At 39.5% G+C, this 22,314-nt stretch overlaps 1 protein-coding gene across 1 annotated transcript; it reads left to right on the forward strand.

Moving 5' to 3' along the window:
* Positions 1-3,560: 3,560 nt before the first annotated feature.
* On the forward strand, positions 3,561-21,923 carry ANXA2 (annexin A2). The gene is made up of 13 exons (XM_075208258.1): positions 3,561-3,666; positions 6,852-6,910; positions 7,341-7,443; positions 10,587-10,681; positions 11,533-11,646; positions 12,510-12,600; positions 13,187-13,266; positions 14,382-14,441; positions 14,672-14,765; positions 18,927-19,022; positions 19,366-19,424; positions 20,492-20,614; positions 21,705-21,923. Exons 2-13 carry the CDS (start codon positions 6,863-6,865, stop codon positions 21,762-21,764), a joined length of 1,023 nt encoding a protein of 340 aa, XP_075064359.1. The 5' UTR covers positions 3,561-3,666; positions 6,852-6,862; the 3' UTR covers positions 21,765-21,923.
* The last annotated feature ends 391 nt before the right edge of the window (positions 21,924-22,314 follow it).

Below are 22,314 nucleotides of genomic sequence, written 5' to 3' on the forward strand. Positions count from 1 at the left end.
TTCATTTGAATCCGGAAGGCACCATTGAAAGCCCCTCAGACAGTCCCTACAATGACGCTGCGATGGGGATTCCAGGGGGTAAATGTATTAAGTGCTGAATTTTTCAACTCACTGGTATTTGGTGAGTTTGTAGAGAGAATTTATATCAGCAGTGGTTTTAAAGGCATTGTCACTTTAAATTTTCACTGCACATTCGCCGAATAGCGGCGAGTTAAAAAAAACGGCATTTAATACATTTACCCCCAAGGCTACTCCTGCAGGCCCGCTGGACCACAGTGACATATAACGCCACCAGAACTCTGGTCCCCCTGAGTGGGAACCGGACTGGGGTATTAAGCCGCCGGCGGAGACCAGATTCCCACTGAACCACTAGGGAGGTAGGTACTAGTTTCTCTATTTAAACACATTTAATATACATCTCTACACTCCTGTCGCCTAGCGTCAGGGGTTAACCTTTCCAACGCTGCACAATCTTAAAATACATTTTTAATTTAAAACATACTTTCAAACATTCCTTTTTTTACATGCAGCACCTGGCACCAGTATTTAAAGATGTTTGCAGTGGCCCGACACTCCAGACCCAGCCACAGATCTCATTTAAATCACCCTGCAAAATGAAATTTTGATTTTGCATGTGAGTGCATTTAGCAGCTCTTCCCATCAGAAAATATTGCACCGCAGCAGTCACTGCTATCTTTGGCCGCCAACTGATACATTTCCCATTAAGAATGGTTATTATTATCGTTTGTTAGGCGCCAAATGATTTCTGCAGCGCCGTACACAGAGCAAACAGTAGACTATACAGGGTGAGACAGTACAGAACAATAAGCAAAAATACCAATGCTTCAAAAACTCCAGGCAGGCTAATGCAATAGAGGCGGAGCAGAAGAACAGGTGTGGAGACAAGAAGAAAGAAGGCCCTGATCATATGAGCTTACATCCTAAGGGAGGGTAAACAAACAGGCACAAGGGGAGGAAGTTGAAGTATGGGGGGAAAAAAAGGGGTCGGGAGGAGAGAGGGTAGAACGATCGGAGAAGATAAGGGGTTAAGTGGATGGTTAGTAGGCTTTGAGGAACAGGTGAGTTTTGAGTACTCGTTTGAAGGAGCACAGAGTAGGAGAGGGGCGGATGGAGCGAGGGAGGTCGTTCCAGTGAAGGGGGGCTGCACGGGAGAAGTCTTGGATTCTGGAGTGGGAAGTGGTGATTAGAGTGGAGGAGAGGCGGCGGTCATTGGCCGAGCGCAGGGATCGGGCAGGAGTGTGAATGGAGAAGAGGTTAGAGATAGAAGGGGCAGTAGACTGGGAGAGGGCCTTGTAGGTGGTGGTGAGGTGTTTGAAAAGGATTCTGTAGGGGAAGGGGAGCCAGTGTAAGACAAGGCAGAGACGGGAGGCAGAGGGGGAGCGGCGTGAAAGGGAGATGAGTGGTTGCATTCATTCATAAAGGGGCATGTGACTAAGCGGTATTTGCACTAAACGTTTGTACTTTCATAAGTGGAAATAAACTATTGTGCAGAGAATAGGTTAAGTTACAATTTCCTCACTATTATGTTATGTTTAACTGAAACTCCAGGTTTGGGTGGATTTCCACAAGTTAATCATAAATGCCAACTATTTCCCTGAGGTCCAGCAACCCACCTAATCTAGAAGGTCTTCTGACATGTTCAGTGGTCATAAGATGTGGTCCTGGTTCTCCATGTGCTGTGATTCATGTATGAAAAAAGGCTGTTTTAGGAGGATTGAGCAGTTGGCTCATGTCTGCAATGATCTAGGGATGCTCTCTTCCTACAGAGTAGACTTTCATCATATAAGCAGCGTGTTGTCCATTGTCCACATTTTGCCAGCAGTAGTGGAGACAACTTACCCTGAAGATGTAGTAGACTTGCTAGATTGCTGGAACACAGAAAAAGTTATATTTTGCATTTATGTTAATGTTGAGTTTTGAGTGGAATTAGCCTTTGAGTGGCATTTTTAGTGTGTCAATTCTGAACGTACCAAAGTCTATTTATCAAACTTGGATAACCCATAAATACAATGCCTATCGCATGTTTTCTCATAATTTATCAAAGGTTTAAGGTTTGAGAAATCAGAAATTTCATCTGCATTAACCTAACTTTTCATTGGTTACAGCAGCCCCCATAGAGGGACTATGGAGACTGCAATGTGAGTACTTTACCAATCAGCAAAAAGCTTTTTTTTTTCCACCACAAACTAATGTCTCATATTCTTGCAATTGAAATAATGCCAAAATTCTACACATCAAACACCTAGACATTGGATGCTTTCCTGGACACAGGTAGTGAAAAACAGCCATTCGGTACTAGCTGTAAAAGAAAGTGTAGGGTGAACGGTTAGGTTATATGCTTCCTATCTTTAAATGCCGGCTGCGGCAAATTACTTGCCTTGCCCGATGACTGACCTGATCATGGGCTAGCGTACATTGGTAAAGGCCGGGGACAATGCAGAGTTTGCACCGAGGCTTTGAAAGATCTAGTTGTGCCATCTTATAGTGATCATGGTTACAATGTAATATTGGACTATGAGGATATCAAAAATTCTCATAGTGAAGTTGTTCTATAAACTATAAGAAAAATAGGAATGGATTTAAGTTTTTTTCTATATAAGAAGAAATTATTTTCCATTAACAATATTTAATTTGTGCCAAGTTTGTGTGCAGTATGGATCCACTAGTAAACTGCATTGCCAGTTGTGGAAATCTTTCTGCTTCAGGTCCAAAGCAAATTGCAGATTCTATGTTTCAAATAAATAACGTCAGTGGTGAAGTCTGTTTTCTGATTACATAAGAACTATTTCTAGTACCTGCAGACTGCAGTCTGTCTGTACATACCCTGGGGCGGTCACAGATACAATGAGCTAGCTGCCTGGAGCACCAGGATTGGGAGGAGCACATTAAAGGAAATATTTTTTATGTAATTGTAAGCATTAGCTTAATTAGTAGGATAAAGTATCCCCCTCTGCTGTTATATATAACCAGAAGTCTCTTCTGGTTATATATAATGAGTTTCACTACTCACTTGACTCTCACCATACACTAACTCCACTTATATAAATGTAAAAAAGAAATGATTGCTTATGAATGGGTGTGAAAAGAAGGCTTCTCTCTGTTACTCAGGAGAAGGGCTAGGTCCTTCTTTATATACATCTAATCAAGTCACACTGCAGCCTTTGTACTGACTATTGCAGATCTTGGGAGTTTTGCTATAACAGTCATTTCTTACATGTAATAATTTATGCTTTCTGCGAAATATTTTTTAACTTGGATGTATTCTTAGTTTGAAACAATAAAATTACCACTTCTTTATCCATCTTCTGTACTTGTATTCTCTGTTTCTGTACTTATTAATTTGTACAGTCTGCTCTATCCATACCGACGTACCTAGACACTCCCTATACCATCCATGTTTACTTGCTTTTTTCCCCAAGATATGAGATCCGCAATACTACAGGAGTCAGTCTGGGATCAGCACTGCAGGCAGAGGAAGGGGGGATTAGCATCCAGGGCGGGCGTTATAGGGGCGGCTTCAAGAGTTGGGCTAGACTTACACGTGGCCGCCTATTAAATGCCACGCCCGGGCTACAGAGAACGCATTACACTTCTATCTCCGTCCTCGGCTGGTCGTCTAAGGCTCCTGCTGCTGCAGCGGCTCAGGTAACGCGCTCATACTTGGTTAACGCTTAAGCGAACGTAATACTTACTAAAACCAATAGCTAGTTAGTACATACTGCGATCAGGGAACACATTACTGAAACAGAACTCAACACAACTTCTACATACAGAAAGCCCATACATCCTAGAAACACAACCAATTACTACATACGTCCAAGACATCTACCAGTAGGGAGACCACCCACATATTAGTAATACACTCTACCCCAAATCAAAGCTTATTATGATAATGATGATTTGCAGTGCGTCTTCACGCAGCTACTACAGATAATGGACTGTGTCCATCTTATCGTAACAATAATGAATTGAAAAATATGTTACCAATAACAGTTCTAGTATATTTATAGTTTGTCTCATACTTTTTAACATTTTTTATGTTCTTGTCTAAAATGAAACTACATCCCTGTCCTACAGCTTTATATGTGTAAACTGAATCCTATGGTTACAAAATCAATATTTTTGTCTTGTGCCTAGTAACTTTTGATTAGTGTTCACAATGGTGATCCAGATTCTGGTAATCCATGTGATGTTTCACAGCATTAAATATGAATGAGCAAGAACTCCATTATGTGGATTGGGGGTGGGAAGCAGCATAATTGCTTATGAATCAGCAAATGATCTGTACAGTAAAATGGATAACTTTGTTGTTCTGCTGTTTTTCTTTCGCTTGTGTTTATTTTATCTTTGAACTTATTTTATCTTCCTTTCAATTATGTAAATATTTGTAAAACTTCTGCAAAAGAATGCTAAACATTTGAGGCCACATTCAGATGTACCTGTAGTGTTTGGGCTTTCTTTAGAAGTGCAAAACTGATTGAGTAGACCTTGAAAGGTCCTACACACCTAATTAGTGTGGAAGTTATTTAATGCATTTTCAATGCACTTTGTACAGGTTTCATGCAGCAAACAGTAAACACTTAGTACTGATTATTACTAATAATAATAATATAATTATTATTATTATTTTTTTTTTTTTAAATCTGGTTTCATATGCATACACTACATGGGGTGGATATAGACAATTAGGGTTTTGCCGTTAGTGGTAGTGCTCATTATCTCCTATAATTTTTTAAAGCATTGGTCCAGAAAATACCAGATCATATTCAATACCTTAAGTGCATCATTTGGTGGTAGGCGTTAAAAGAACACTAATTTAAATAATGATCCTGTTGTATAAATGGACATATTGTAGCATCCACAAATATCCAAGTAAGGAGCCTTACTGGGGCAAACATTTATATATTTTACATTTGTCTGTACATCAATGTTTGGTAATCAGATTTTTTATTCTTATGGCTAACAGATGGGGCTTTGATGTCCATAGGGGAAAATGCTTCTTCTGTCACTTTAAACAGATCTCCAATAACTTTCCTTTCCTGCATCTTACACATTTGTTGCTTATGTCTATTTTATGTGAAGACAGTGTTAAGTTTACTGAACGTTTAGGTGCAGCTAAGGATTCTTCATAGAATTATGGTTGCTTGACTGTGCTTTACAGGCCTTGCAAAATCACTGGAAAAAGTACAGTGGATTAGAAAGATAGGTGTGGCAGAATGATTAATAACTTGGGTGGAGTAAAATCTGGCAGAGGGCCGATGGAGCCTCTGACTCCTCTTTAGTCTGTAGAGTCAGAGATTTTCACTTAAGCCAAAAAACGCTTATTTCTGCAATGTCATTTTGCAGTATAAAGACTCCAATAAACACATCGACATAGATACACACACGAAAGGCTTAGAATCGGGCATAATGGATGTGTTGGTGTTTTGTTTTTTTTTTTTGTTTTTTTTTTGTATTTCTTTATAGCAATGTTAATCAAATGTCCCCTTTAAAATTCTGTAGGTACATGTTGCAGCATAACTTAAATGTCGTTCTAACAATTCTGTGGTTTGTTTTTTGTTTGAAAATGCAGAGCAAGTTTGTTTAGCCTATAGGGTTTTTTAGTTTTTAACACTTGGGTGTGGTCCACACTCATGTGGCAAATGGCACCTAGCTATTTAATAGGCCTGTTCTCACACATGCTTCACACATGCTTCACACGTTCTGCTGAAATATTAACCCAGGAACATGGTATAAAGTTAAAAGCAACACTAATACAAGCACATTTCTATTTATTCTGATCTCTGAACTGTGCCATTGGGTGGCATTAAGAAGTAGTCGGGCGGGGGCAGTGTAATATTTTGTAGTAATAAAGGAAACAATGTTGGGGATTATTGCCAACACTTATTTATGAAAACTATGGAGGTTATTGCCCACTTGCTGACTGGACACGCTTATTTTTCTATATAATGTTTTTTTTTTTTGTTTTTTTTTAATGCCTGGCAGTTGAACCTCTGCTGCCTGGACACACTGCCTGGACTGTTCAGTGGTCTAACACGCTCTGCTAGCTACAGTGCTTATTATAATGGGATTAACAATGGTTTGTGCAATAAGACTCCTTCGGAATCCGGGTGGCAAGTAAAAGCAGCCGGGTGGGGCACCTGGGAAATAGGTCCTGGGGATGACACTGGTTTAAGACTAGACTAGGTCTGTGTATAACACACACAAACTTCTGTGTTTTGGAGGTGTTGGCCCTTGAATGAAATGCTTATATGTTAGCACTGAGCTCCTTAAATTTCCCTGAAAACTCAGGGAATCGCCAATAGATTTCAGCTATTGTCCAAAAATTAGAGGTGAGCAAAATACCTTTCGTCGGCTCCATCCTATGATGACCTAACAGGAGAACACAGAACCTTATGCCCTAAAGATAATCCGCCTTGTCACATAATCTACTGACTTCTACACAGTAATGGAAGTGATTGTGCCGAAGGCCTTGTAGTAAAGTGTTTGACACTACATTAATCATCACCAGACATAAACTATTCTGTAATCTTTAATGCTTTCATTCTTGCTTACAACTGCACTACACCTCAGTAAAAACCTACCTCCTATGAAATCTTAAGAATTTTGCAGTCTGTGTACTAGATATAAGTAAACATCACTGCTTATTACCCATGCCTAGCAACACAGGACCATGTACAGTTTGTGTTATATATATATATATATATATATATATATATATATATATATATATATTATTATTATTTTTTTATTTTTTTTCTCACACTTCTCAGTGAGGTACTATGTTGATGATTTACTTATTACATGTTTTTGAAACCTTTTTGTTTCAGAATCCAAAGCAATGGCGTGTATTCATGAAATTCTTGGCAAGCTGAAATTGGAAGGACATGTAAGTAAAGATGACTTTTAAATAGGGTGTAGAAGTTTTTAATATAAACATCTCAACTCTCTTCAGAATTATCTGCAGTTTTTTAATACCACTTTAAAATGACAAGTTGTCTAAACAGCATTAGCTCCCACAATAAGTGAATATGGATGGTGTTAAGGAAATTATTCTTTAGAATATTAATGTTGGTAAATATTTAAAAAAAAATTCATTTTTGAGTTTCTAGAACAAAATAGTCTGCAGTGTTTGTGAATGTGCCTACATAACCGTCTATTTAAAACAAATGTTACACCATGATTGTGAGTTGGGCAACAATATTTTAAATGACTGTATTTTGGAAAGTGACCTCACTTAATGCACCACAACAAAATTCTTAACCACCCACTAGACTTTGACTGTGCCTTCCCTCACTATGTCTCTCCCTCCCTTGCAGCAGTCCAGTTCTAGTCAGTCCACTTGTGGGACTGTCAGGCCTTCCACAAACTTTGATGCAGAGAAGGATGCAGCAGCCATTGAAACTGCAATTAAGACAAAAGGTTGGTGTCTTTTATAGATTCAATATTGGGGGAGAAATTGCTAATACAAGTGGCTCTAAGCTGGGTACACACTAGAGGTTTTTTCATCCGATCATCGTGCCAATCACACGATAAACCACTGTTAGGTCCGATATTGCATTAGTGTGTGCGCTTCCACGATCATGTTTTATTGTACCAAAGCACATTATATCATTTGATTTTATAAACAGACTAAAAATCTCTATAAAAGATGGCACGTGTAAGCAGATCTCCATAGCGTTTAGAGAGTCACAATCTTTTCAGCAGATGGTTAACATATGAAGAGCACAGATCTGAAGGTAAAAGTGTATAGTGTGTACACATGAATCTGCATGCTGATCAGGACTGTCATTGGTAAAATCGTTACTGATCTCACATCGGGAGAAACTATCTGCAGTATGTACCCAGCCTTAGTGTGGGTATTGTGCTTACTATGGATTGTCACTGCTGTGTAATTTAGCAAGCACTGCCCTTGGATAATTGCTAACCTGCTTATTGGGCGCTCACTGTGTGTGCGCGCAGCCTAATGTTACTTGTATCTCAAAAATGAATCACTTTAGTGAAAAAATAAATCTTTAACTTGTGACGTAACTGGTTACATGCATATTTTTATGTAAATATCTTACAAAAGGTAACATGGTAGAAAAAAAACAAAGAAAACCACTTATCTATGCACATAGATGTTCTTGTGTGATTGAAGGAAGCTGTTCAAAATATCTTCTGGAGCATTGCAGGAGACCATTGCATGCGTCGCACACAATTATATAAATCTTAATGACTCAATCTTTCCAAGTTCAACCCAATTCCAGATTCCGATTCTTTTATGGAGGCTCACTAAGTTTTTGTATGGATGCTTTGTCAAAGAAATTATTGAAAAACCATTTCAATTAGTGCTGGTAACATGGTCATTAGAGAGCACTTCCACTATAATATGATTCATAATCCACATTTGCTTGACGAATTAGTTCATATGCCAGCTGCCTTCTATATTCAGAAATATGTGCACATTAACAAAGCTCTTTCTGTAAAGGAAAATGCTGAACCATTGTCCTTATCCGTATTACATACCGTCATGGTATGTTATTAGTGTTTTGTTTTTCTAATTGACTGTGGATGATGATGCATTTTAGATACAGTCGGCCTTTTGAACTGTTACTGTCTTGTGAGATGAGAACCCAGGCCCTTCTACCCTGCAAAGAATGCTCTGCTCCTAAGCTCACCACTTCCTTTATTAATTAAGTAACCTGAATTAATTGATGAGAAAGGTAACTGCAGTAGGAAGATAAATGGGAAGTTTGGACTGTGCTTGTACTCTGTGATAGTTTTGTGTTTGAGGTTCTGAGAACTGTCATGTCCTCAAGTGTGAGGTTTTTAGGTGGGTGCAGTTTCCCATGTTTGATTTCTTTGCTCGGAGCACTGTCTGTTTGGTCACTTACTTTGTCACTGCCACATTTTGTCCTCCCCTCCCATAGATTGCAGATGGGATTAATATTGTTATGTCCTGGGAGACCCATAACATTGCTTCCCTGATTCGCTACACTGCAACTGGCCCCTCCCCCCTGTACAGTGCTGGGAACAACCTGAGCAAATCAAAACATGCTTCAGGAATTAAGGAAATGGGAGAGGCTTCCTCTTGGCTGTGCTTTTACTTATTTTGTCGTCTATAATGGAACATTCCTGAATAAGAGGTGTGTACCAGCCTGGCAGGTGTGCAACAAGCTAGACTTCCCTTCTTATAGCTAACAGCTGATTCTCTGCAGTCTACACTGTCCTTGTTTGCCTTTTTTGGCTGCAGTCCTAAACCTAATTAACAGCAGTTCCTGTATCTGCTGCAATCAATATTTATAAATGTATTTGGATAATGTGTTTTTTTGTTTGTCTTGTGCAGAGCGCTCACAAACTATGCATAATTCAGATGCACTCTGGCTAAAAATAATACACATTATCTCTTGGTCATTCTTCATCTATAAATGTATGGTTGATGTGTTGAGTTCTATCTACGCTGGTTGTAGACCCTGTTTACAATTGACATTACGAGTACACAAATTGAAAACAAGATAAGCAAACTATTTTGCATGTGACCTTGCAAAAATAAAACGTTTAACAAAAAAAAATAAAATACACATTATTCTGCTAAGCACTTATTTACAGCACCGTCACCAGTGGCCATCCCAATTGCAGAGGAGAATGGGAAAAATCAGCCATCAAGCATGGTAGTCTGCACAATTCAATCGTGGCTTTGTGCCATAGAAGTGATCACAAAATATTATATGCACCTTTTGAAAATGAGAGAGACTAAACTATGTAAAACATGTTATATATTCTATAAAATGGGCAGTAAAAGTATGAGCTATGCTCTTAGAGTTTGTTTTATTATTATTATTAATTTTTATTTATAGGGCGCCACTAGGTGTCCGTAGCACTGTACAGGGACAAACAAAATTACAATACGAGGTGAGACAGCACAGTACAGTAAACAATAAGCACAGTAACTCAGTGAGCTCAAGGCACAGCTGAAGGGAGAGGGGAAGGTCCGCCAATGACGGAGTCCAAGAGGGAGGGCACGGATGACAGGGAGACCCCCAGAGGGGAGAGGAGGGAGCGAGAGGGGACGGGGGGAAGAGGGTCCTTGAGGAGGAGGGCTAGGTAGGTGGAGAGCAGAGTTAAAAGTGGTGAAGACAGGAGGAGAGATGGCCCTGCTCAAAGGAGCGTACAATCTAAGGGGGGGGGGAGGGGTAGACAGACAGAGAGACACAGGGGAGAGAAGGAGGATAGGGATAAAATGTAATATTCACTGCAGCGTCTCTTCCCAACCACTAGCTATTTACATTTGGTGACTTGTAGGAACTTACACACAGACAACTTGCAAGAAATCTTGGTAGATGAACTCTTTTGACTAATGACATTGAGTCCCTTCTATCCTACTGAAGCTGCATACATAGTGCTGGTCAGTGTTCATGGTACACAGTCTGTGGTACGTTCAGACACTTACTGAATGTAGCTCATACTGGGAGTTCAACATGACTGTCCACTATGGAGGACGACATCTGGAATTCTGTAACTGGCATTGACCACAAGCTCTTGCCCAAGTCCTAATCCCTTTTTCTAAAAATCTGTTCTTTCAGGTGTGGACGAACTAACAATCATCAACATTTTAACAAACCGCAGCAATGAGCAAAGACAAGACATAGCATTTGCCTATCAGAGGAGGACCAAGAAGGTAAATTGCTGTTCATATGTGATAAAATAAAAATCTTTTAAACGATACGTATATTATGTTCTTGGGTCACCTGATTTGAGTCTGAGCCCACCCTCCATGACAATCGTGCTGGTAATACGCAGGTTGAAAAGAGGAGCATTTCAAAGCCTTTCTGTTAACTACATCATGTGATCTGTATCTGGTTGTGGTGACTCATTAATAGCAGCTTAAAGAAAAATTATGGGAAACAGTGTTTGTTGTTTTTTTATGATTATTATGTATTTATTTTGTATTGGTTAAAAATAAAATAAAAAAAATGGCGCAATTAGCCACCCATAGGCAGTGGGGTAAGCCATTGGTCATGACTGTTAGGTTGGGGCCCAGAAATAAACATGTAAATATTTAGCTTGTTCTGTCACAAAAATAAACTTAATGTGCCTTACAACAATAAAAAGCATATAAACAGTAGTATGTCCACAACATACAATCCTATACCAGTTTAACTGCAATGTGCCAAAAGCCAGGTGCCCATCCAATAATGGCCTGTACCAGGATAGAACTTGTGAATCTTTGCTCAAAATCATTGGCTGCTGCTTAAGTAGCCCAGAAGCTGTGGCTTGCTGTTGCTTTCTGCCTATACTAGCTCAGGGGGCACAAGACACTATTGTTGCCTGCTGCACAGGTAACACATTTGGACTAGCCAGCCCTGAGACCCAGATCTTTCAGCATGAATTAGGAATATCAGAATCTTATTTTATCCTTTCTCTGTCTTTAAAGCTGTTTTGCCAAACTTTGTGTTTATTGGGTGAGCTTGTGCCCATATGCATGCAGCTATTTTGCCCTAAATCAAGCATCTCTGTCTTCATCCATAGGACCTCCCATCAGCCCTGAAAGGTGCTCTTTCTGGTCATCTGGAGACTGTACTGCTTGGACTGATGAAGACACGGCCTCAGTATGACGCTTCAGAACTGAAATCCGCAATGAAGGCAAGTCATGTATAAGTTGGAGTGAATTAAGCTTTAATGTAGACCCCAAAACCATGTGAAATAAATGTCTTTAAAACCTCACAGGGCTTTGGATGGCTGTTACACCTGTAACTGCCTATTATCTTTTAATTTGTCTTTATAAACCTGCAGTGGGTTGGAGGGAGAGGGGGGGGCAACATTTTAATAAACTACCAAAATAGTGCTGCATTTCTCCCCCTTTATTTGATTTGTATAGTGCAGCCATTACCTGATATAGGAAATGTCAGCATGAATGAAGATGTAGGTTAATTCATGGTGATTAGTGTAATTAAAATATATAAAAGGGAACTTAATTTTAAAATGTATGTACTAAAAGGTTCAGGGGAAATCCAATTAGTGAAGTGCTGCTGTAGCCTTGCACGGTGATGCTCTGCTTGCGTATATGCTTGCATCTTACATTTGGGAAAATTCAATGTTTAAACTGAAGCATCACTCCACTCTTCATATAATAAGGACTCAACAAAACCAGCACTTTTTTATTTATTTTTTTTATTTAGATTTTCAGACAGGAAAAAAACAAAGATTACACTTGTTTTTGAAACCCAACAGTATTTCTAGGACTTTCAACTGCTTATTAACACTATAGTAAAGTGTTTACTTGATTGAATTTTTTTTTTGTATTGGTGCAATACTTTTGCAGAGGTTGCCTCTTTCGGAATGTTGTGAAGTATTAACCAGTGATGCTTTAATATCCCAAGCAATGGCACATTGGGATTTTTCCTTCACATTCCATATAGTAGTTGGCTAGAGTTTCAGCAAATTGCATGTTGGGTCCTAACGTGTGTTAGTTTGCACTTGGTTAGTAAGATTTATTTTCATTTCAGGGCCTGGGGACAGATGAAGACACTCTTATTGAAATTATCTGCTCTCGAGACAACCAAGAACTACAGGCGATCCAGGCAGCATACAGAGAATGTGAGTGAGAACCCTGTTCCTGCCTTATAATCAGTTGACTAATGAACATATTTTACATCACATGCCATGCTGCCAGTTCACATTACATCATTGCCCAAAGTGGTACTGTACAGTGATTCTCAAAATTAGAGATATTGCAGGCCCCCTAGTGGTGGTAAGATTTAAGGCACCCTGCGTGTACTCTGTGGTCACTCCACTAATGAAATTTTAATATTTTATATATAAAAATGAATCCAGCCAATAATCTCTTGTATATTCCTGTAAAGCATGTGTGAACATCAGCAGATACATGGTTAGTCTTTTCAGACTAATGAACCTCTCCCCACTATTTACCATGATACAATTTGAGTACACCTCAAAATGAATAAACCTAAGTTTCTAGATGCATATTTCTACTGTCTTGTGGAGTCTCCTTCTTGGCAGACACATAAGTGGAACACAGGCAAATATACAGTTAAGGCTCAACCACTCTAGAGCTCTTAATAGGTTGACGTGCAGCAAGTTAGTTGTCAAAATAGACAGGAACAGTGAATAAAGAGACTAGGTTAGAGTTTACTGTAAGGAAATCAAATTGTTTCTCTTACAGTATACAAGACGGAATTAGAAAAAGACATTGTAGCTGACACATCAGGAGAATTCAGGAAGTTAATGGTGGCCCTGGCTAAGGTGAGTGACAATGTATTGAACAATAAATTAATCTTCAGCATTATGAAATTATTATTGTAACATGTCTGTTTTCACTATATTTGTTTTTGGGGGGTTTACCCATATAGTAAAAATGGGGGCAACTGTTAGCCGAATATCTCTGCAGCCTGCTCCCTATCGCTACCATGACGCTGCTGCTTAGAGCTGAGCACTAACATCCTGCTGTAGGGGAAGCTTACGAAGGGGATTCATCCAAAACTGTACAAGCAACATGAGCCCCATCTACCCCTGACACAGCTTTTGAAAGGATTTTTATTTCCCATGAATGATTCATTGGTTCAATAATCAGTAAGTGCTAAGGGGGGGTTCTCAAATTTTAATTTATTTTAGCTGTAACCTCTTCCAGAGTAACACTTACCCCAAGATATTTATCGCTACATTCTTACCTTGTGACTGGTGGAGTGATGTTTGCGGAGACTGATTGCTCTGCTCCAATCCTGGGGGTTCTTGCTGTATTGCAGTGTTTATATAGTTTCCAGTTTTTGCTCTTGCACTCGATGTTTGGTGACCGAATACAAAACAGACTACAAAAGTAGCCAATTGAAGGAAGCTGATTCAGTATAAATGTATGACATTATACAGAAGGTGCAACATCTCCCTCCATACATTTCTGCCACACACAATGTTCTAAACAGCACACACCACAATTATGGGTTATTTATGTTGCCACTCTTCTGATCCTTTTTATAGGATTTTTGCAGACTTTGTTTCACCAAAGCAGTCAGATTTGCCCAATATACCTGCACCTTCTCCATAAGTGGCAGCATGTCTCTGGCCAGGTTGTGACTGTTTACATTGAGGTGCAGGCCATCCGTCTGTTGGATCCATCCGTCTGTTGGATCCATCCGTCTGTTATTGGATTTTTCAATCACACGAGCTGCTACTAGATGAAACCACCATGTATTGCAAGTTATTTTTCCCCATACATGTGCTGATCCAGTTACTATGCTAGACGCTGTACGCCTTGGGACACCTTTCTGTTCAGCTCCAATGTAAAATGACTGCTTTAATGTTGTGTGCTAGTGACTACATAACCACAGGTCAACTGAAGAGATGGTTTAATTGTCTATCTACAGGGCAAGAGGCAAGAGGAGAGTTCTGTGGTGGACTATGAGAAGATCGATCAGGATGCCAGAGTAAGTCGCGTGATAGTGTTTGTGCATTTTGAAGAACACCTCTGTCCATTTATACAGATGCATAAACTATAGCTACAATAAGTTAGTCTGTTTATTATTCATTATAAAGCTGTATAGTTTCCTTGCAATATTTTATTGTGCAGGAACTCTTAAGGCATGAGAACACAATGGTTGCCGGGCTCCTGGTATTAACATTTTGTAACTGTATAGCCTTCACCTTTGTATTACAGGATCTGTACGAGGCTGGAGTAAAAAGAAAGGGAACAGATGTGAGCAAGTGGATTACAATCATGACCGAAAGAAGCATTCCCCACTTACAGAAAGGTATGTGGTTCTTGTGAAATAATCACTACTGTCTGATATTAAGCACTAAAACACACTGCAGTTATCTATTAGAAGAGGTACAAGACTCTTACAGAACTGTCCAGTCAAATTATTATTCTGCTTATGAAGTGCTGACATATTGTGCAGCACTGTATGTAATCTGTGTATGATCTGCTCTAGTTACAGCAGGGACGTAACTAGACATTTTAATGCCCTGGGTGAAGCAGGGCACCGTCGCGCCCCATCTAAGTGGGAGTGACATTTGTCAAGTGGGTGTGGCCAACCTACTGTGGGGGTGTGGCTAGCACTTTACTGAAAGAATTCTGTTACACATATTTGCAAATGCATTATACTCCCTTTCTCTCCCTCTAAATTAACAACCGGTTCTCTGCCCTAATGACCATTTAAAGTATGCAAAAATATATACCAAAAGGTATTCTAATATTTCATGCACTTAATACTCAAATAAGAACAGTAAATAGATACACAAAACTATATTGTTATAAGAAAGTTTTAAAATGTTAAAGAAAAAAATATTAAAGAATACCTTACCTGATAAAAGTGTGTTTAATGTTATATTCATATTATGGCACAGTAATGCCCCCCAGTTCATATTATGGCACAGTAATGCCCCTCTTCGTCACACTCTGCCATGCTGCCTTCCTTCGCTCCGTTCCTTCATTTACCTATTATATCGGGTTCTTTCTTCTCTCTTCATCCCTTGTCACAGACTCCTGTCTGCGCCGCTCCTCACTGACGTCACGCCTGACATTCAGTGCGGGTGCGGGCAGAGCAGGTGCCGACTCTGCATAGTGGTGATTGGTTTGGTTATTTTCAAGGAGGAGGGAGAGGGAGGACTTTCGCAGTGGATCACATGTGCATTCCACTGACAGGAAGTTCGACATTTGTAACGCAAACTTGCGCCCCTTTTGGGCTTGCGCCCTTGGCGACGGCACCGCCCGAACCTGCCTAGTTACGGCTCTGATGTAGTGTGTTATGAAATGGAAGGTAAAGGGGGGCCTTTGCCATATTAATAGCACCTTGTATTCCCCCCCCCTTCCTCCATCACTTGGATTTAGGTTGTTGCCCTCATTCTGATTCCCCGTTACATTAAATGTTTTATGTATATTCAGCCTTAGGATGGGGGGAATATATTGACTTTTTACAGTGTATATTATCCTTATAACTAATTTCCAGTTCAGTGCTTAGTCATGCAGCTTGGTTCCCCAGATGTGTCACACTTCTATACTATGAATTGTGAAATGTGTTCAGCAAGAAATATGCTGCTTATTTTTTGTTACAAGCAAAGGGGGCCGTCATGCCTCTAGTACACACTGGGGAGAGCTATAGTCCCCCACAAGGACAACGGATGCCCAGGATAATGTGCAGGTCTGCAGATTGTGTCCTAGGAGGTCTGCCAGCTGTCTGCTCCTGTTCACACATCCCTTTTTCAGTAAACAGGAAAACCACATACTGTAACTTCGATACAGTTTTCTTATCACCTTGTACAAATACAACTCCACCCAAAATAAAGTTATAGTTAAAATACAGTGTGAAGATACCGGGTTTTCTGGACCAGTTCTACCCACTTCACCCTGGCTGGCCACCCACGGGTGCCTTTCTATGCCAGGGAAGTCTACCCAGTACCTTCTAGGAGTCATATATTCACTCAGGCAAATGCAGTTAGAAAGTAAAGCCAAACATTTATTGTAATAAAAACAATCGCTAGATTATTATGTACACACAGTAAATAAATGACAGGCAGGTTTACCACATCATCTGTCCCTTACCCCACTAGCTTAAGGAGCTACAATTACCTGGATGTCCTGACTTAAAGACCCATAGAGTTCTTCTCTTAGCTGCAGCTGTAGTCCATTGGTAGAAAACTAAAAACTCAAAAGCAGCTACACTGCACCTTCCATGAATCAATCCTCAGAATAAATATCCCCCAACCTGATCCCTTCCCATAACCCCCTGGCTTCACTTTAAGGACAATGAATAACAACCTCACTACCACATCATCAATATACGTATTTACAATGAGCTACTATGTCCCCTTATCCACATGTAATTAGACACTGTAATTGTATTCTGTTGAGCTGGGGAACAAAAGCAAGGGCTATAAACAGTACTTTCTATAATCCACATTATGTGAGAAACAAGGAACAGGATGGTTAGTGTTATCAAACTTGTTTCGTCGCATACAGTGCAATAAGCAATGCTGCAGTATTCAATATCCTTAATAATCTAGTAACAGTTTAAAATACCTACTTTAAATTACTCTTAATCAGTGTATGTTATTGTCTGATCTATAACTGATTACTTTGTTAGGATTCAGATGGGGTACTCTAGGTTTTGGGTTTAAAGCAACAGGAAAAACCTATAGCTAACCTACAGCCTAATAATCTAACGCAAACTTGTTTCATGAACTGTACTCGGTCTGCACATGTAAGATCAGGCTGGCTAATGACACTTTTTGTTTAACCTAGTGATTTTTGACAACTATGGGGCTCATGTAGAGTTGAACAACACAAATTGCGTGTTTCCATGTTGCGCATTGAGCATTAAAATGGCGCACCTCTCTGTCTATATGTAGACGGAAACTTATCTACTTGTATCCTTGAATGTGTAGGAAGGAGGAATGGAAAGGGGTAGTGATGCCTGAGGACACTAAAGTGTTTAAACATCTTGCATACTATGTTGAGGTGGAAGCATGATCTTAGGAGGTGTACCTGCTCCCCCTCCCTGGTGCAAGACCCTCAAATCTGCTCTAGTGCTGGTCTCTGTTGCAATATCGGGACAAAACACGTGGGGTCCTTCTGAAAATGCCAATACCAGTATTGAGGTATGGCAGCCAGGGCTGATGGCACTATAGTATGAAAGCCCACAGCGTGTGGTGCCCTGCCATAGTAGCAACCAGCCCAAGACCAGTCAGTACTTGGCTGAATTTCATAGGGCAGGGTTTACCAAATCCAATCTTCTGGGACCCTAGCAGTGCATGTCTTCCATATCTCCTTGCTGGAGCACAGGTCATCACTGACTGACACATTGTAAAAGATCCACAGCTGTTTTGGCTGTGACCTAAAAAATCTGCACTGTTAAGATGCCCTGAGGACTATATTTGGAAAACGATGACCTGGGGGATTGGGCCTTCAAAAAAATATAAATGCGTTACCCGCCCCCTCCCTTAGACATAACTAGCCCTGTGTTTGTAGCACTAGGGCTATTCCATCACCTGTGCGTGTGGGTTAATAAGTGTTTATAAGTACACTCTTTCCCTGTGCACTACAGCTCCCAGCATGTCCTGCCAGCTTTTTAGTGGCTGGGAATGCTGGCAGTTGTAGTGCTACAAGCTCCAGGGGAAAGGTTAAAGAAAAAATAAATGCAGAGTATGAGAAAGGTCTTTATTTAGAATAAACATTCACAGAATTCTGAAGCATGTCCTCACCTACGTATGGAAGCTGGCATCCTCTACTCGCAATCCAAGTGTTGCAGAATAAACCATAAGGTGACGCATGACCAGCTCTGCAGTAATATTTGTAACCGGCGCATTTCAAATGCCTTGACCTAAGGAATTTGGCATAGTACCAAACAGCCCTATGGCAGGGGGTCCCATGCTATAGTTCCAAAAACCAAAGCGTATCTTGCTGAAATGTACACAATTTGTGTATTATACAGAGTAACTTGTCATTTTACTGGTCGTAATTTACATTTACACCTATGCTCTTGGCATAACTTTCATCCGACTTTGCGTGAGGCCCTATCTTGCAACACATGAATGAATTGCACAAATATATAAAGATAGATGCTGATGAGCACACCTGTAGTTCTCGCGTACACACACCTTTAGCAGGAAAGGTATTGCGTGCACACAAACAGTCAGCCACCATTATTTCCAGCTAAAATCAATACATTTAACAATGATTAATAACAATCTATCTGTATGTGGTCAGTATTCAAATGATTTTGTTATAATAATGTCACATGTTGGTAATCGAAGTGCCAATCTGCGCGACCTCTCTGAACACTACACACCAAGGGTGTGTGGGGGAGAGATTTAACTTGCATAACCATGTATACATAGGACTCCTACTAGATCTGTGTACCATCTCCCCTTGTTGTGATGTCCAATGTTAAATGTGGATTGTGTTTCCTGTCCAGTCTTTGAAAGGTACAAGAGTTACAGTCCATATGACATGCAGGAGAGCATCAAGAAGGAAGTGAAGGGTGACCTGGAAAATGCTTTCCTCAATCTTGGTGAGTGTGTGTAACAATACATTACTGCTTAGGGGGGGCTATGCCACCATATCGTCTCTATACAGTAGATCAAAGTACAAAACACAAGTTAGGAAAGGTGTAACACCCCCCCCCCCCCCCCCCCTCCTATCTATAAAGAGTAATTCTTGCTGTCACACAACTGTACATAATAGTAGAGTTTCCTAAGAAGACTGTAAATTGTATTGTAAAGCCAGCAGGAGTCATTTCTAATTGTAAAAACTGCTAACACACCACACTTCTGTCGTCTGTCTTTTCTGGCATGTGAACATTTATGAAAGTGGAAATTCCACTTTAATTTAACCTGTTGATGTTTTTATTTCAGTCCAGTGTATTCAGAACAAGCCTCTGTATTTTGCGGAAAGGTTGTATGACTCTATGAAGGTAATCTTTTATTTCAGACTTATCAGCACATGACAAACCTTTAGACTTTGCTTTTCGTCTGATAGCTTCCAGCAGATATGGCTTCCAAGCGTCTTTCTATAGATGGTTTAACATTGCCCTTATCTTAATGTACTCAAAATTTACTAACAATATTAAGACAAATGAACATGTACATTAATGAAGTGAGTCATGCAAACATGAGGCTATTTACTCTGTAGAGCTTCCAGAGTTCAGCCCTTTCATTAAGTCTGTTTTCCAGGTTACTGCAGTTTCCATTCTAAATTAAAATCCATAATTCGGTTAATTACTGAGACCAATAACTGCAATTTTTAGCAAGTTCCTAGGTGGGCTTCCATCATAAAACCCCCTCAGAAAGGTTGGTCTCCATCTTGAAGTAATGGGCCATAATTCCCCATTGAGTTCTCCAGCACTATCTAATACTGTGCTGTGAGTTCTCAATCTACTATACGGTCTTATCACTGTACATTAAAAGAATGCGTAATATACACAAAGAACATTTCAATCCTGTAACTTCACCTATTGTAGAGTATGTGGCTCTGCATAGGGAGACCATATGGGCTATGCCATAACTTGTCCTGTTCAAAAAAAATTATATATATATATATATATATATATATATATATATATATATATATTATATATATATATATATTTATATATATAAATTATTATATTTTATATATTTTTTTTTTACTCAGATTCCTTTTATAGCTACAACTGTTTACCAAATGCCACCTAAATTGCTTGTGCCTAATACCCTGTGATTTGTGTATATACCCTTATGTCTTTAAATAATGTATGCAGAGGTTAAATTGATGTTGGTAAACTCACTGTTTTGAGTGTAATATAACAGGTTGTGGTACCCGTACTGCAGGTTGAAAGAGACCGCTGTGTGAATGCTAGTCTGGCGCCATATAAGCAATAATAAATGCAATCCTATTGTGCAGCACTGAACAGATATGTACCCATTCACGTCAGGCCCTGCCCCATCTAACTCACTCGCATTCTCCCTCTCCTGATTTCACCTTCATCTTTATTTTTGTCAGGGCAAAGGAACTAAAGATAAAGTGTTGATCCGGAACATGGTCTCTCGTAGTGAAGTGGACATGCTAAAAATTAGAACAGAGTTCAAGAAAAAATATGGCAAATCTCTGTCCTACTACATTGGGGTAAGTGTAATGTAACCTCTATCTACTAATACAGTTTTCACTCAAATATTGCTATTGTCTTTGCAATGGGATAAGGAGCTAGAATCTAAAGTAGCTTGTCAGCCTCACAAAGAAGCATGTAAAAGCAGTTGGAGTTTCATTTATTTGTGTGATCTGGAACACCCCGTCCACCCAAAAAAAAATCCTCTGAATTGGTAAAGCTATATGCAGGTTTACTGAAACACAAAATAGCTGAGATAGCATCCACAATTATAATATTTTCATTTTGATATTTTACTGAAACATGTTCGTTTCAGGAACTATACCTCAGTGTTGAACAGCTTCCACACTCCCACATTATGCATCCTTCACAAATCTAGTAGTTATTTCCTTGTTACTATTAGGGGGAATTCATTTAGCCGTCAGGTGTCTCACGGAGGACAGAAATCTCTGCTCACTTTTTCTCAAACCCATGGAGGTGCGAGGGCAAATGAGTGGACATTTCTACTGTTATTGCTTACTATGTCTGAGCGCCACATTGCCGGCAATTGAATCTCCCCCTTAGTCTGAAAATATGAGCGATTCCAAACCAAGAGGTTGTTGTACGTGGTAGTGGTGGAATTTTCATGTTTACAACACACGTATCCCCCATTAATGAGGAGGATTGTTGTGGTCCTCTCTTGGAGAACCTAGGTATGCACTACATGTTTTCATTACTGCTAGGTTTTAAATATCTTTTGATAGAATTTGTGGTCATAAGCACAACTTGGTTTATCTTTAGGTTTGGAAAGCTGTATGACCCTTCTGTATTGACTTTTTTTCAATAAAGAAATTTTCTTTTTTTTTTTTTTTTTTTTATACAAATAATCATGCAGCTAAATTTTAATTTTTGTCCTACTTGCTGTCATAACATGAGAACCTTTTACATATGTTAATGTTACTCTTGGCACTAAATGCTTCCTTTTTGTACTATACTGTTGTACAAAGTGTTTATACAATTAATAACACTTTTGCTAGAGTATACCTGGAGGAGACTGTGTGAATAAGGAGAGGGAGAGATATAGATCTAGAATTGTTATTAAACTGTTGTTTTTTCTCTCCCCTCTTACAGCAAGACACAAAAGGAGATTATCAACGCGCCCTGCTAAACCTGTGTGGTGGTGATGATTGAGCCTTCTAAACAACATTCCTGCTTCCCCCAATGCCTTAATGCTTGTTCTGACTACATCCGCTGAGAGAACCCCTGTAATCCTAGTCACCTGCCTGCTCCCTTACATTGTACTGACCAATACAACTCTGCCATCTCAAATACATATTTTTTTGTTTAAAAGGACTTGTGATTATTATTTTAATATGATGCTATGCAAGATTTACTCAGATAATGCTAACTTACACTAGATGAAATGCACTATATTCTAAAAGAGGGTGAAACTAGTATATGTTGGCTGCTAAGTGTGTTGTATAACTAATGCCAAGCCCACATATAAACACAGAACAGCGTCTGGTATCTTTATGTAGATGTATACATTACCGATGGGCACCCTCATTCAACTACCCTCTTACACCAATGGTACTATCCATTATGTACAGCAAATATCACATTTAGTTCTTTAATTTATGGAAAATGCTTTCAATTTAGTGAACTTTTTTTTCTGCAGTAATATAACTTTGTCGGGAAATATTTGCACTAAATGCAATGTCTTACCCGTAAGTCTTTATTA

This window comes from Mixophyes fleayi, chromosome 4 (genome assembly GCF_038048845.1).
Source record: "Mixophyes fleayi isolate aMixFle1 chromosome 4, aMixFle1.hap1, whole genome shotgun sequence".
NCBI classification, from domain to species: Eukaryota; Metazoa; Chordata; class Amphibia; order Anura; family Limnodynastidae; genus Mixophyes; species Mixophyes fleayi.

Bases quoted from the DNA above. Each gene is read 5' to 3' on its own strand.
- ANXA2 (XM_075208258.1), top strand. From the start codon at position 6,863: ATGGCGTGTATTCATGAAATTCTTGGCAAGCTGAAATTGGAAGGACAT. The intron at 13,267-14,381 runs GTGAGTGACAAT...GTCTATCTACAG, and splicing joins TAATGGTGGCCCTGGCTAAG to GGCAAGAGGCAAGAGGAGAG. The intron at 14,442-14,671 runs GTAAGTCGCGTG...TTTGTATTACAG, and splicing joins AGATCGATCAGGATGCCAGA to GATCTGTACGAGGCTGGAGT.